This window comes from Mustela putorius, unplaced genomic scaffold (genome assembly GCF_011764305.1).
Source record: "Mustela putorius furo isolate JIRA1106 unplaced genomic scaffold, ASM1176430v1.1 tig00003962_pilon_pilon_pilon, whole genome shotgun sequence".
Classification (NCBI taxonomy): domain Eukaryota; kingdom Metazoa; phylum Chordata; class Mammalia; order Carnivora; family Mustelidae; genus Mustela; species Mustela putorius.
In genome coordinates this window covers 5,057,322-5,071,783 of record NW_025422106.1, presented here as the reverse complement: position 1 = coordinate 5,071,783, position 14,462 = coordinate 5,057,322, and the positions used below count along the sequence as shown (strand labels likewise).

Below are 14,462 nucleotides of genomic sequence, written 5' to 3'. Positions count from 1 at the left end.
TACTCATACTTGGTCAAATCTGTGGGAATGCTGAAAGGCCTGAGTTGTAGGTGATTATTTCTTGCAATGATTTAGGATGCTTTTGCTGGGTTTCATGGGGCACTAGTGGCCAGAAACTACTTTAATGTCTTGAGCTGGGGATTCACTGACCATCTAGGGTAGTGTAAGTTATATCCTCAGAGGTACAGGAGAGCAGGCCTGTGATTATAAAATCCCAGAGTAGCCTCTCCACCCAGAAGAACATGGGCAGAAAAGACTCATTTGTAGGTCCTCTTTTGCATGTAGTCAGATGTTTTTTTCCTACCTACCCTTTTATTGAAGTCGCAGCCCCCTTAGGGATTTTGGTCTCATTCAGGTTTTCCAATTAAGTTCCCCTGCAGTAAATGGTAAGTTTAACATAGAGTAAGTTGATTATAGCTCATATGTATAGTTCATTAGTATTCTTTCCTAATCTAAGAAAAATATACTCAAGGAACACCACTTCCCAAGTAGAATGTAGCTCCCCACCTAGTGTGTCCTGGATTTGTCAAGTTAATTCATCCCTGCAATGCTTGGGATATAGTCAGAGGCCTCAGACTAGGTACATTCAGGGGCTTATAACCCTTGCATTGTATAGCTGATCATTTTCTTTGTGTGCTGGAACTATGGAAGAGACTGCATATTCTATATCCCTCTTAAATTACCATAATGTTCATAAGCATATTAAAGGTTTAAAGAGGCCTTAAGGGGCACCTGGGTGGCTCAGTGTTAGGTTAAAGGCTCTGCCTTTGGCTCAGGTCATGATCCCAGGGTCCTGGGATCAAGCCCCACATTGGGCTCTCGGCTCAGCAGGGAGCCTGCTTCCTCCTCTTTCTCTGCCTGCTTCTCTGCCTGCTTGTGATCTCTGTCAAATAAATAAATATTCTTCTAATAAATAAATAGGCCATGAAATAAGGAAAATTTTCCAAATGTATTTGACCATAATACTTTATTTTTAATACTTTTTTTTTTAAACGTTAACAGCCTATAATGTTGATACCAAGATGTTTATCATTGTTGACTCCCTGAAACTATAAGGTTATATTCGCTGGCAAGTAGAGTCCGAATAAGATACTCTGCACTGACATTTAGGGGTCAGTAAATATGCATTGGCTGCTAACTGGGCTGGCTGGAAAGTGGACTACCTTCTATGACAACTTTGGGTATAAAAGATCCATCTCTGCATGGATGTGAGCTGTGTGAATCTACTAGAACTTAAAATTCTAGCCAGTGTTTATTAAGTGTGCATTCCAGACACTGTGATAAATATTTCATAATGTCTTTCCATTCCCTTCAGGAAAAAAGAATGTATCACTTCTTTGCCCTGGCCTTCAAGGGTTCTCATGATGTGGCCTCTTTATCGTCCTGCAACCCCATCTTATAAACCTTTCACACGACACAAGCCACACTGGCCTTTCAGTGTGCCACATATGTTCCAACCTTGTTCTTGTTCTTTGCTCTGCCTAGAATATCCCAGCACCAAATATTCAATTGACTGCCTTTTTTGGCATCAGGGTCTTATCTCACCAAGGCCTTTCCTCACCCCTGAATCTTAGCTGACCACTCCTGCCTCAGTTTGACTCTGACTTCACGTGGCCTTGCTTGGATTCCTCCCTGCCAGTAGACTCGTAGCCTGTGTGAAAAGCATGAGTCTTGTCTGCTTTATTACACGACTCTGTCTTTAGCTTCTGCCACTGTGAAACACACAAATGCTTGGTAAACAGTTGTTGAATGTTGAGTGAATAGGGAAAGAAGCTCATAACTTGTTTCACAGCTGAGTTCACAGCCAATGAATGGCAGAGCCACAACCCAAACCTAGGGCTATCCGAATTCTGTGCTGTTAGCACCACCCCTCACTCTAACAAGGACTATTCCATTCCTTACCACCTTATCAGTTAAAAATGTTGCTAGACTTTCTTTTGGCATTACCCTCAGAATCTTACTCTTGAAATCTGGTGGTAGCAGATTTTGATTCTTTGAAAGTACATATGATTTTTTTTAAATACCTGCAAGTTATTCTGTGAGGTAATCAAGCTAGGGAAAACTATTGAGGGAAATGGAATTACAAAGTAGCCACATACAATACGGTTTTCTTCTTAAAACTGGATCTAAAAGAGAGTTCTAAAAGAAGGATACTAGAAGAAGAGGCCTTCTTAAAAGAAAGTATTCATTTGGGTATAAAATATTTCCATTGTGTGGATTAAGAAACTGATTGGGTCACTTTCATAGTTACACCTGATACATGGGAAAATCAGTTTCCCATATCTGTGTACCTAAAAATAATTGCTCAGTAGCTCAGTATCTCAAACTTAAAGATGCATTTGCTTGGTTTTATTTTTGTCAGGCTTTGAATAACAGATTTCAGCTTTGTTATTGGTCATAGTAGAAAGTTAAACCAGCCTGGAAAGAAACTGAGCAAAAAGTGTAAAATGATACCCAAAAAATACTAAGTGAAGCAAAAGAATAAGGATAGGTGCCAAACTCTAAAGATTGTTTGGTTGATACTTGGCCCTCTAGTTGTAACTCGCTGTGTATGTTTATGTCGTATTTTTTTTGAAGTTTTCTTTTGTTGCCTGTGTTGCTCCTATTTCCTTATAGATTATTGTTTCCTGAAGATTTTGTTTCTCTTTATTTTCCTGTTTTCTTTCTGCTTTCTTCTCACTAATCTCAAAGTTTTACGGTATATTATTATATTATTGTAGATATCTACAGTTCCAGAGCAGAAAGGCAAATTGAGAAATCATTTTTCTGTTTATTATGTGTATTTCACCACAATTTTTTAAAAAAAAAGACAAACCGTCTAACCTACCCTTTTTTTTTAAGATTTTTTTTTAATTTATTTATTTGACAGAGATCACAAGTAGGTAGAGAGGCAGGCAGAGGGGCAGGGAAGCAGGCTCCCCGCCGAGCAGAGAGCCCAACACAGGGCTCCATCCCAGGACCCTGAGATCACAACCCGAGCCAAAGGCAGAGGCTTACCCCACTGAGCCACCCAGGCGCCCCTAACCTACTCTTTTTTATAGAGAAGTGACCCACCTAGTTTATGGCAAAGCTTAAATTATATGGTGATCTTCTGATCCTACTCAGTGTTCTTGCTGTCACCATTGAAGTTCTTGTTTGTTAACATGGTAGCTAATGAAGTTGCACCTTATAGAAAGGGAAGCCTCTGTTTTGAAACAAGCGTTTCATTACAAAATAAAATTATCATTTCTGGGAGCTAGATCTTCATTTTTCAGATGCCACTTAACACAATTTGAACTAAGTTAATTGAGGGGGGAGGGGGCATATTCTTTCTGTGTCATGGATCACTGATTTCTTCTACTTTCAAGACCGAACATTCTTCACGCTCTGAAAGGAAAAGGAGAGACTCATTCGGGATGTTTGACGGTTATGATAGCTGCAGTGAGGACACGAGTAGCAGCTCCAGCTCTGAGGAGAGTGAAGAAGAAGTTGCTCCTTTACCTTCGAACCTCCCAATCATCAAAAACAATGGACAAGTGTACACGTACCCAGATGGTAAATCTGGCATGGGTGAGTATTTCCAGCCTTCCAATGTTACTCAGCTTCATGATGGGGGGTTATGTTCTAGTTTGACTTTTTTCCCTTCCTTAGAATTTTTCAAGGAAAAAAGAAACACAGTCTGAAGCTTATAGTTGTAGATGAGACCCTAGATTTCGGTTTGAACTCTTTATCTTGCCTACCTGCCGTATTCTGGCCGAAGGCAAGGAGAACAAAATAAAAACAAAAGGCTATTGAGAAACATAATGTGGACATGAATTCAGTCTTCAGGTAGTAAATCCCCGTGTAACTGAAAGTGTGTAGGATCATAGGCTTGTAGAGTTAACAGACGCTTGCAAGGTAAAGTCTCGCTTCTCTACAGAAATTCCTCATGGGATGTTTTCTGTTAACACTTCCAGTGATAATGTATCTGTGATTACCAGAATATCCTTTATATTGCACCAAAATTATCCGTGCTCTGGATTTTGTTGTTGAGTCTTAATTTTGCCTTTTAGAGCTACACGAATAATTCTAATCCTTGTTACAGTGGTCTCCTTTCCCACTAGAACACTCTGAGTAACTCTAGCTGCTTCAGTGATTTCTCATAATATTACAGTGTATTTTAATTCATCGGTATGTCCTGCTCACCATATTCTAGGCATACTTCGAATTAGTGGTAATGGGGTAACAGCCTGTCCTGCCTTGCCTAAGACTGTCCTCTTTTTAGGATTGGAAGTCCTCTACCCTAGAAAGCATCTCAAGCAAATGTTTGGTCACTTATGTAATTAGGACAGAAGGTAGTTACACCTTCATCTCCCTTTCTCAGGACTGTGTTTCCACTCATGCCCCAGAATTGCTCTAGCTTTTTTTTTTTTTTTAAGATTTTATTTATTTATTTGACACAGGGAGAGAGATCACAAGTAGGCAGAGAGGCACATAGAGAGAAGAGAGGAAGCAGGCTCCCTGCCAAGCAGAGAGCCCGATGCGGAGCTCAATCCCAGGAGCCTGAGACTATGACCTGAGCCGAAGGCAGAGGCTTCATCCTACTGAGCCACCCAGGGGCCCCTGCTCTAGTTTTTTTGAAAGTAGCACTGATTTTGCATATAGCTGAAACTCTTTCATCTTTTCTACAACTTAATCAGTAAACCAATTAAACCAGTTTTGTGCATTTGCAGTTAACTTTTTTTTTAAGATTTTGAAGTAATCTCTCCACCCAGCACGGGGCTTGAATTTAGAACCCCAAGATTAAGAGTCACATGCTCCACCACTGAGCCAGCCAGGGACCCCAGCTCTCTGTTTTTAAATAAATGATATGAGGCTAATTTGAATATACTTTTAGGAAAGGCACAAGCAAGGGCTATGGGAGCATGAAAGGCATGCGGAATCTTCACTGGGTCCAACCAGAGAAGGCTTCACAGGGCAGGCAGCCTTTGAGCCAGCTTTGAAGGACAAAGGTAGAAGGCGTGGGAGAAGCCTGTGAAAGGAGGGAACTATACTAGCAAAGGTTAGGAGGTAGGACTTTGAAGGAATAATGCTGGGCCATTCAATTATGGCAGACACATAGGCGACTGATCACAAGAAACATCACTGAGAGATGAAAGACGTGGAAATACAACCATTTTGTGTCCTGCAGTACCTGAAAACATATTTTTAAATCAGTCAGTGCTCACTGAGGGCCTCCCACACGTTTCTGATACTTGCTGTCAGCAAAAAGGCTTCCTATTGGCAAAAGCTGAGGGACACAATCCCACTCATTTGGGAGCCAGACAAGGTCATCTCCAAGGACATCACAAAGACTCGGGCACAGGGGAAAGAAGGTAGATTAAGCAGATTTGGAGTTAAATTTTTGGCCTTGGGCAGGGTTCTAACCCACTGAGCCTGTTTTTCTGTCTGTACAGTTGAGATGTGGTTACCTGCTAGGCAGAGTGGCCTGAAGGCAGGGGTGAGGGAAGTATCCCCAGAAGCCCCATCTGGAGCTGCATACACCAGGGATGCCTGAAAACACTGAATGGGAATAGGATCCAGCCTTGTTTGATACCACTTAGATTCTGAAGTGAGTCCGCCATGATACCATTCTGATTTTAAAATTGAAGAATGATTCCGGGCCTGAAGAGGACCCAGGAATGATTTCAAACTTACTCCCAGGTTGAGGCTGTAGTGAAATCAGTTTCACATTTCTCTTAATGCCTCTCTTGATAAAGGGAAGCAGAGTAACAGTGATCAGAGCTTAAATAACTGTCATAGAACCTCAGCTGCCAAAAGCCAGGTTCCGAGGCCTCACCATGGGTCTAAGGGCAAAAGACTGGCTCTGACCTCCGCAAGCCTGTCCATCAGGATGATGGGCAGCAAGTATGTATATATGCAGAAGTTTCCCCTGTGGATACTGGATGAACTACACACTGTGCTGGTCCTCAGAGACCTCTCTCTGAGTGTGGCAGGATATCTGGTAAGAATTAGGTTCTTCCTCAGTCCCCAAAGGACAGGCTCTGGGTTTGGAAACAGAAAAGCTTCTGGGGGCTTTCCTTTTGAGACCCGCCAAGTTCTAGCCCCTTTCCAGCTACAGTTGATTTTTTTTTCTTTTTTTAAGATATTATTTATTTATTTATTTATTTGAGAAAGAGAGCACACATGCACGCCCAAGTCTGGGGAAGGGGGAGAAGCAGATGCCCCACTGAGCTGGGGGCCTGCCACTGGGTTAAATCTCAGGACCCTGGGATTGTGACCTGAGTCGAAGGCAGCTGCTTAACCAGCTGAACCATCCAGGTGCCCCTGCAGTTGATATTTTAAATCCAGTGCTTAAGACTTTAAATTACTCTGGGAGCAACCGGGTGGCTCAGTTAAGTATCTGACTATTGATTTCTGCTCAGGTCATGAGATCCAGCTCATCTTAAGCCTGCTTAAGATTCTCTCACCCTGTGGGCCTGGATGGCTCAGTGGGTTAAGCCTCTGCCTTCAGCTCAGGTCATGATCTCAGGGTCCTGGGATCGAGTCCCTTGTTCGGGCTCTCTGATTAGCAGGGAGCCTGCTTCCTCCTCTCTTTCTCTCTCTCTCTCTCTCTGCCTGCGTCTCTGCCTACTTGTAATCTCTCTCTGTCAAATAAATAAATAAAATCTTTAAAAAAAAAAAGATTCTCTCACCTTCTCCCCTCCCCACTCCTAAATAAATAAATAAATAAATTTACATAGCCTGTTCCTAACTTAATTTTGGTCTTTTTAGAAATTTTTTATTTCTGATTCTGTCATTTAATGTTGAAGGTTGTGTTGTATAATATTCTAGTTTTGTGCCATTTTCAGATTTGATGATAATGCCCTATTGGTCATATTCTAGTTTTTCAATTAAAAAGCTGAACAGCACAGGGCCTGGGGCAGAGATGTAGGCCATATCAAAAAATTTCCCATGGGGCGCCTGGGTGGCTCAGTGGGTTAAAGCCTCTGCCTTCAGCTCAGGTCATGATCCCAGGGTCCTGGGATCGAGCCCCGCATCGGGCTCTCTGCTCAGCAGGGAGCCTGCTTCCTCCTCTCTCTGACTGCCTCTCTGCCTACTTATATATAATCTCTGTCTGTCAAATAAATAAATAAAAATAAAAATTTCCCATCACTGGGGCACCTGGCCGACTCACTTGGAAAAGCATGTGACTCTTCATCTCAGGGCCACCATGAGTTTGAGCTCCATGTTGAACGTAGAGATTACTAAATAAATAAATAAAACTTTTTAAAAATTGGGGTTGCCTGGCTGCCTCAGTCGGTAGAGCATGCAACCTCTGATCTTGGGGTTGTGGGTTCACGTCCCACATTGGGTATAGAGATTACTTAAAAATAAAATCTTTAAAAATAAAAAAAAGAACTTCCTGTCATTTATCAGGACCAACTAGGTATGGTCATGTGGTCAGTTAAAACCTACTTGGATGTCTTCTACTTCACCTTAAATTTCTTGGTCACTATTGACAAAGCTGCATGAGATTTATCAAAGTGTTAACTCTTTTTCCTCTTTTTAAGTTGGTTTTTGTTTTGTTTTTTTGACAGAGATAGCGCAAGTAGGCAGAGCAGCAGGGAGAAGGAAAGGGTAAAGCAGGCTTCCACCGAGCAGGGAGCCCAACAAGGAGCTGGATCCCAGGACCCTGGGATTGTGACCTGAGCCAAAGGCAGACGCTTAACTGACTGAGCCACCCAGGCGCCCCTAAATGTGTTAACTCTTTAAAAAAAAATACTATTAATACATAAGTTGACCCTCGAACAACACGAGTTAGGAGCCCATCCCTCACACAAATATGTGTGAAACCTTTGACTCCCCAAAAACTTAATTACTAATAGCCTACTGTTGACCAGAAGCCTTACTGATAACTTTAACAGTCGACTAATGTGTTTTGTATGTTTTTTACATTATATAATGTATTCCTACATTATATAATACAATATATAGAATAAAGTAAGCTAGAGAAAAGATTTTTAGGACAGTCATAAGGAGAGGATACATTTACAATACCATATTTACTGAAAAAAAATCCACATACAGGTGGACCCACGCAGTTCAAACCCATGTTGTTCAAACTATACTCTTGCCATGGTTTACTTTTACCAGTCCAGTACTAGTCCTTATCACCAAAGGAAATAAGGCTTATTGAGGCTTTATGTGTCCAGGTCTATTTTAAATACTAGAGATGCAGAGAGAAACAATACAGAATAGTCCCTGCCTTGGTGGCGCTTACAGACTTGTCCTGGGAATCATAGTTGGATATGTAGAATTCTTGACAAAGATTCACTGTCCCTTAGGATCACAACTTCTTTACCTAGAAGGTCACAGACCTTTTTACTTATCTGTTCTGTAATTTTTTCAACAGAGAACTGTTTTTTTCTCTCTTTAAACATCCTTTCTTCATCTCTAATCCTGTGGTACCTTATCTTTCTTTCATCATTTCGCAAGAGATTTTTAAGTACTGGTGGAACTACAGGTCCCTCCAGTTAAAGTGGGTGGAGATTTAAACCCACTCAGGCATTTGTTTGCTGTGTTACTTTCTGGGTTTGTTTTTTTTCCCCCCTCTTTTGAGGAATAAATGACAAATATGGTTGTATGTATTTAATATGTACAACGTGATGATTCTGTATTTATACACGTACATACATACATGTTGTTCAATGATTACCAAGATCAAGGTAAGTTAAACCTATCCATCGCTTCATATAGTTCTTCTGTGTGTAGGGTTGTGGAAAAGAACACGATATCTACTCCCAGCACCTTAACAGTATGCAGTACAGTATTACTTTTTTTTTAAGATTTTTTTTTATTTGCAAGAGAGAGCGTGCACAAGCAAGGGTGAGCAGCAGGCAAAGAGAGAAGCAGGTTCCTTGCTGAGCAAGGAGCCAGATGTGGGACTGGATCCCAGGACCCTGGGATTATCACCTCAGCCAAAGGCAGACAGACACTCAACCAAAAGGCATCCCCACAGTACAGTATTATTAACTACACTTACCATGCTGTATGTTAGATCTTCACAATTTACTGTTCTTATAATTGAAACTTTATACCCTTTAACCTACATGTCACCAACCCCCCCAGAGGCTGGCAGTCACCATCCTATTTTCTATTTCTATGAAATCGGCCTTTTTTTTTTTTTTTAAGGATTCCCCGTGTAAATAATCCCATACACTATTTCATTTAGCATATTCCCTCCAGGTTTAACCCTGTTGTCATAAATGGTAGAATTTTCTTCTTTTTTTGTGAATGAATAGTATTTTATGTGTGTATATATTTACACACCACATTTTATATCTCCATTCATCTTTCAGAGTACATGTAAATGTTTTCATTTTCTTGGCTTTTGTGACTTATGCTGCAGTGAACACGGGAATGCAGATATCTGATTGAAATACTGATTATCAGTCAACTAATTATTGAAAAGGGCAAGAAGAATACAGAATAGGGCGAGGACAATCTCTTTAATGAATGGTGTTGGGAAAACTGGATATGCACATGCTAAGGAATGAAACTGGATCCTTGCACCAATCAACAGAAATTAACTTGAAATGGATTAGACTTTAACCTAAGACCTAAAACTAAAACACAGGAAAATAGGGGAAAGCTTTTTTGACACTGGTCAAAACACTGGTGATTTCTTGGTTTAGACACAAAAGCAAAAACAAATGGGACGGGGCACCTGTGTGGCTCAGTGTTTTAAAGCCTCTGCCTGGTCGGGCTCTCTGCTCAGCAGGGAGCCTGCTTCCTCCTCTTTCTCTCTCTGCCTGCCTCTCTGCCTACTTGTGATCTGTGTCTGTCAAATAAATTTTTTTAAAAATCTTAATTTAAAAAAAAAATGGGACTACATCAAACTAAGGAGTTCTACCCAATAATGAAAGCAGTAAATTGAAAAGGCATCTTTCAGAATGGGAAAAAATACTTGCAAATCATATCTGATAACTCCTACAACTCAGTAGCATAAAAACAAACAAAAATTCGGGACGCCTGGGTGGCTCAGTTGGTTAAGCAGCTGCCTTCGGCTCAGGTCATGATCCCAGCGTCCTGGGATCGAGTCCCGCATCGGGCTCCTTGCTCAGCAGGGAGCCTGCTTCTCCCTCTGCCTACCATTCTGTCCGCCTGTACTCGCTCTCTCTCCCTCTCTCTCTCTGACAGATAAATAAATAAAATCTTTAAAAAAAAAAAAAAAATTCAAATGAAAAATGGACAAGGACCTGAATAGACATTTTTCCTAAGAAGACATACAGATGGCCTACGGGTACATGAAACAAGCTCAGCATCACTAATTATCAGGAAAATAACGATCAAAACCACAGTGAGATGCCACCTTACACCTGTTGGGATCACTGTTACCGTTAACAAAATGATAAGAGAGAACAAATGCTGGTGAGGATGTGGAAAAAAGGAAACACACACTGCTGATGGGAATGTAAAGTTGTATATAGCCATTACAGAACAGTCGGGCAGTTCCTCCGAAAAACTGAAACTAGAACTGTCCTGACCTAGCAGTCCCACTCCCAGTTCATATCTGCTTACCTATTTTGAACTTCAGTTCTGTGACCCTTCTTCTAATTCTGCCTTTCAGATTGTTGTCCAGTGTGCAAATTTACAAAAGAGGCACATTAGGAAGCAGAGTCTTGTTTTCCTCTTATCAGAGGGAATAATCAAGCATCTACCTCAAGCTTTGAGCCTGTCCTTTCCTTCTTGTCCTCTGAACATAACATGAAAGAATCTGTGTATTACCCTTAGCATTTTCCCGAGACGTGGCTCTTTCAAGGTCGTGCCTCATGTTAAACGTTGCATTGCACCACTTCTTATGTTTTGTTTATAATCCTCTCAAAAGGCTAGCGCTCTTAGTGTCTATGAAAATGCCTGGCGCATGGTGAGCACTAAGGACATGTAAGTGGAATCTGCTTTATATTTGTTTGTGGGTTCAGACCCTTTGTAAAACCTGTTAGACTTTGAGCTACGGCCAAGACTTTCTGGAGTCGTAGCCATGGCATCATACCAGTCTTTTCTCTAACTTTCGTGGAGGATTTTCCATCATTTCTGTAACAGAAGACATTGTATGTCTCATGTTTAAAATAAAACCTTTAGGTAATAAGTTAATAAAACTGAGATTAAAAAAAAACGGTTTTATTTTATGACCATGACACCAGTGTTTTCGTTTTCTTCATTAGCTACCTGCGAAATGTGTGGGATGGTTGGTGTGCGAGATGCTTTTTACTCCAAAACTAAGCGTTTCTGTAGCGTTTCATGTTCACGAAGCTATTCGTCAAACTCCAAGAAGGCAAGCATTTTGGCCAGACTTCAGGTAACGGTACAGAAACCTTCTTGTTCCTTATATCTGTTATTTCTATGGTTTTCACTGTTTACCTTTCATTTGATTGTGATTCACTGCACTCCACTCTACCCAGTTGGCCAGCTCCCACTTTATACCCCCCCCCTTTTTTTTTTTTGGAAATATATGGTCCCCAGGGTTTGCTCAGTCCATAAAATGAAGCAGCTGTTATAAATAGACAAGACACACTATCCAAAGTAAACTATGAACTGTTTCTATAAGTGAATGAAAAATATGTCTTCTTTTTCTGAATAAGCATAAATATAATAAACACCTTGTTATGTACAGGAACTGAAGCCTTTCTTTCCCCCCTGTTTTCTTTTGAGTTAATATCAAGGTAGAATCATTCAGTATTGGGGGAGAAATGATTTACCCTTTGGTATTATTTCTCCATCATCTTTGCGTTCTACTACAGATTGCAGCCTGTTTGATACCTTGAAAAAATGTGTTTGGTTAATCCAACTAACCTTTTTGAGAATGTTCATGGTATAAAAAGAAATTAATCTTTCTTTAAATGTACAGCAATGCCTACAAAACGGAGATTTGACCATTTAACTAAGTTGTTACTATTAGAGCATATAAACAATGTTTTTAAGGCACTTAATTGATTTCTGTAATATATTTTATTTTGATCACATTTTGCTTACTCTCCTTTAACTTAGCTGTGATCATTACATAGCACTGAAAGGATTATATAAATTCCCCAGATTAAGGAAATACATCACTTAGATGTATTTCTATATTTCAGATAGACATTACGTAAGATCCTGAGCAGTGGTCTGTACCCAAATGGATGGCAGTTTGTCACACTGTGAATTTGGCCCATGATCATTTTGTCATTGATCTTTTGCGTTAGCACTAAAGGTATAAACCTCAGTCACTTGCTCTTTAAACATTAAATTATCTTCTCTTACCATATAAATAGCAATGCTTGGCAACCTGCATGAGTGAATAACCACTGGTTTTATCTAGTATAAGAAGGAATCAAGTATCCACCACAGCCTATGTTTAACATCTTATGGGATATAATTTTTTATTAACATATTAATTTGCATATTGCTGTTTTAGTCTGTGCCAGCTCTGCTACCCATGTTAGATGTCTACATTGTAGCAGAACTCAAAAAGACATTTCTCATATTAAAATATCTTGTATGTTTCCTCTGCTTTAATAATTTTCTAAACCCTTGATGTTACTTAAGCAGAATGAGTAGTATGCAATCAGGTTAATTTTTTCGGTGGAGGGGGGTGGATGAGAAAGAATCCTATTTACTTAACTCTTCTTGTTTCAGGGTAAGCCTCCAACAAAGAAAGCGAAAGTTCTTCAGAAACAACCTTTAGTTGCTAAACTAGCCGCATATGCTCAGTATCAAGCTACCTTGCAAAATCAAGCAAAGACTAAAGCAGGTAATATCGGTGAATATAATAGAGGTGAAATATTTGATACTGATTCATTTAGTTTGAGTTAATGACATTTTAATTTTGCATTTTTGTTAACTAAGCTATTTCTAGGCCCAACTGGTATATTATGACATTAGGTTTCCTCGTGGTTGTTTTGGTTTCAGTAAATTATTCTAGAAGAGAGTAGTTGTATTCCCAAGTTCACAGTGCTTGGGGCAGTATCCTTAGCATTTTTTATCTGGCTTATTATTTTCTGTGTACAGGTTCTCTATGCTGTGAATGGTGGGGAGCGTTGAGGATATAAAAAGCAAAGAAATAAGATGTTTAGCAATATTTGCAGGAGAAGAGAATAGCAAGAAGAATAGATTGAGGAAAGCATCATTTCTAATAGAAGATTCTTGATAGGAGGGCGACTAGGTGGCTCAGTTGGTTAAGCAGCTGCCTTCGGCTCAGGTCATGATCCCGGAGTCCTGGGATCGAGTCCCATGTCAGGCTCCAGCTCAATGGAGAGTCTGCTTGTCCCTCTGACCCGATCCCCTCTCATGCTCTCTCTCACTGTCTCTCTCTCAAATAAATAAATAAAAATCTTAAAAAAAGAAGAAGAAGATTCTTGACAGGAAAGCAGAGAAGTAGAGAGATGTAACAGGGAGTAAAGCAATGAAAAACCCTCCTAAAGGTATCTGTGGCAGATACCGGATAGAGATCTCATTGCGGTGCCCAGTAAAAGCTGCTTGGGAATAAAAACCCAAAAGCAGTCATGGCATTCTTTGAACACTTCTGCTCTCAGCTGTTCTTCCCCGCTGATTACTGAAGAGCTCTTTCTTCCTTCACTTTCCAAACAGCTTATACTATGTATGGTAGACTTAAATTGCTTTTTGTTTGCAGGTATGATCTATGCAAAAGTTCATGTTTATTCAGAAAAGTTTTTAAATCTTTACAGGAAAAAAAGAAAACTTTCTTTCAAGGTGATAAGTTAATTTTGTATCATTTCATATTGTCTTGTAAATAAAAGGTTTGAGAATTGTAATACATCTACATGTATTTTTTTTCCCCACAGCAGTATCCATGGAGGGCTTCAGCTGGGGTAACTACATCAATAGCAATAGCTTTATAGCAGCTCCTGTTACGTGCTTTAAACATGTGAGTATGGAATTTCTCACCTATTGAAATGCTTAGTCATTGTTTAAAGCCGAAGATACAATAACATCTGAAGTATCTTGTCTTTAGGAGGTCTTTATTTTATACTTTGTCATAAAAATGTTACTTTTTATTATACTTATTAGTAATAAAAACAATTTCTAGAAGATGTGCAAGTGTTCTTTAAAGAAGTTATCCTTTGTGGGCAACCCTCTCAGGTCCCAGGACCTCCCTATTGGGGAGCTTTGTGCTATCACTTTACTATTGCTCAATAAACCTTGCTTTCCTGCCCACCAAAAAGAATAAAATAAAAAGTAAATTACAACTTGAAATTACTCAAATAGGGAAAAGTACTAGTCTTCTCTAATTTTCATATTAAGCTGAACCATACACAGTTGCTGCTTTTGTATGTCATGTGTATTGGCAGTGTCGTATGGTTCAGCATAACACAAACCTCCATCGTGCATGTTACCTAAATCTTTCTGAGCTGACCTGATATTTCAGAAAAGGAAGGATCTTTCTTCCAGTTATGTTTTTGTCTCCAAAGGTAAAATCACAAAAACAGAGAAGGAACTGTTAGTAATATAGCATTGTGGGCTGA

At 39.9% G+C, this 14,462-nt stretch overlaps 1 protein-coding gene across 18 annotated transcripts in view; it reads left to right on the top strand.

Moving 5' to 3' along the window:
- Positions 1-14,462, top strand: part of MBTD1 (mbt domain containing 1) — a 70,179-nt gene that overhangs the window by 22,628 nt on the left and 33,089 nt on the right. For 12 of the 18 annotated variants that reach the window (XR_006603764.1, XR_006603765.1, XM_004764858.3 and 9 more), the window contains 4 exons: positions 3,348-3,549; positions 11,166-11,305; positions 12,616-12,730; positions 13,782-13,864. Coding sequence is in view for 16 of the 18 variants with exons in the window: in XM_045070309.1 (XP_044926244.1) it covers positions 3,348-3,549; positions 11,166-11,305; positions 12,616-12,730; positions 13,782-13,864 (540 nt within the window). In the remaining 2 variants the exon portion in view is untranslated. Of the gene's footprint in view, positions 1-3,347; positions 3,550-11,165; positions 11,306-12,074; positions 12,191-12,615; positions 12,731-13,781; positions 13,865-14,462 lie in introns of those variants that run through there. The other 6 variants (XM_013062551.2, XM_013062557.2, XM_045070308.1 and 3 more) reach the window with 5 other exon arrangements.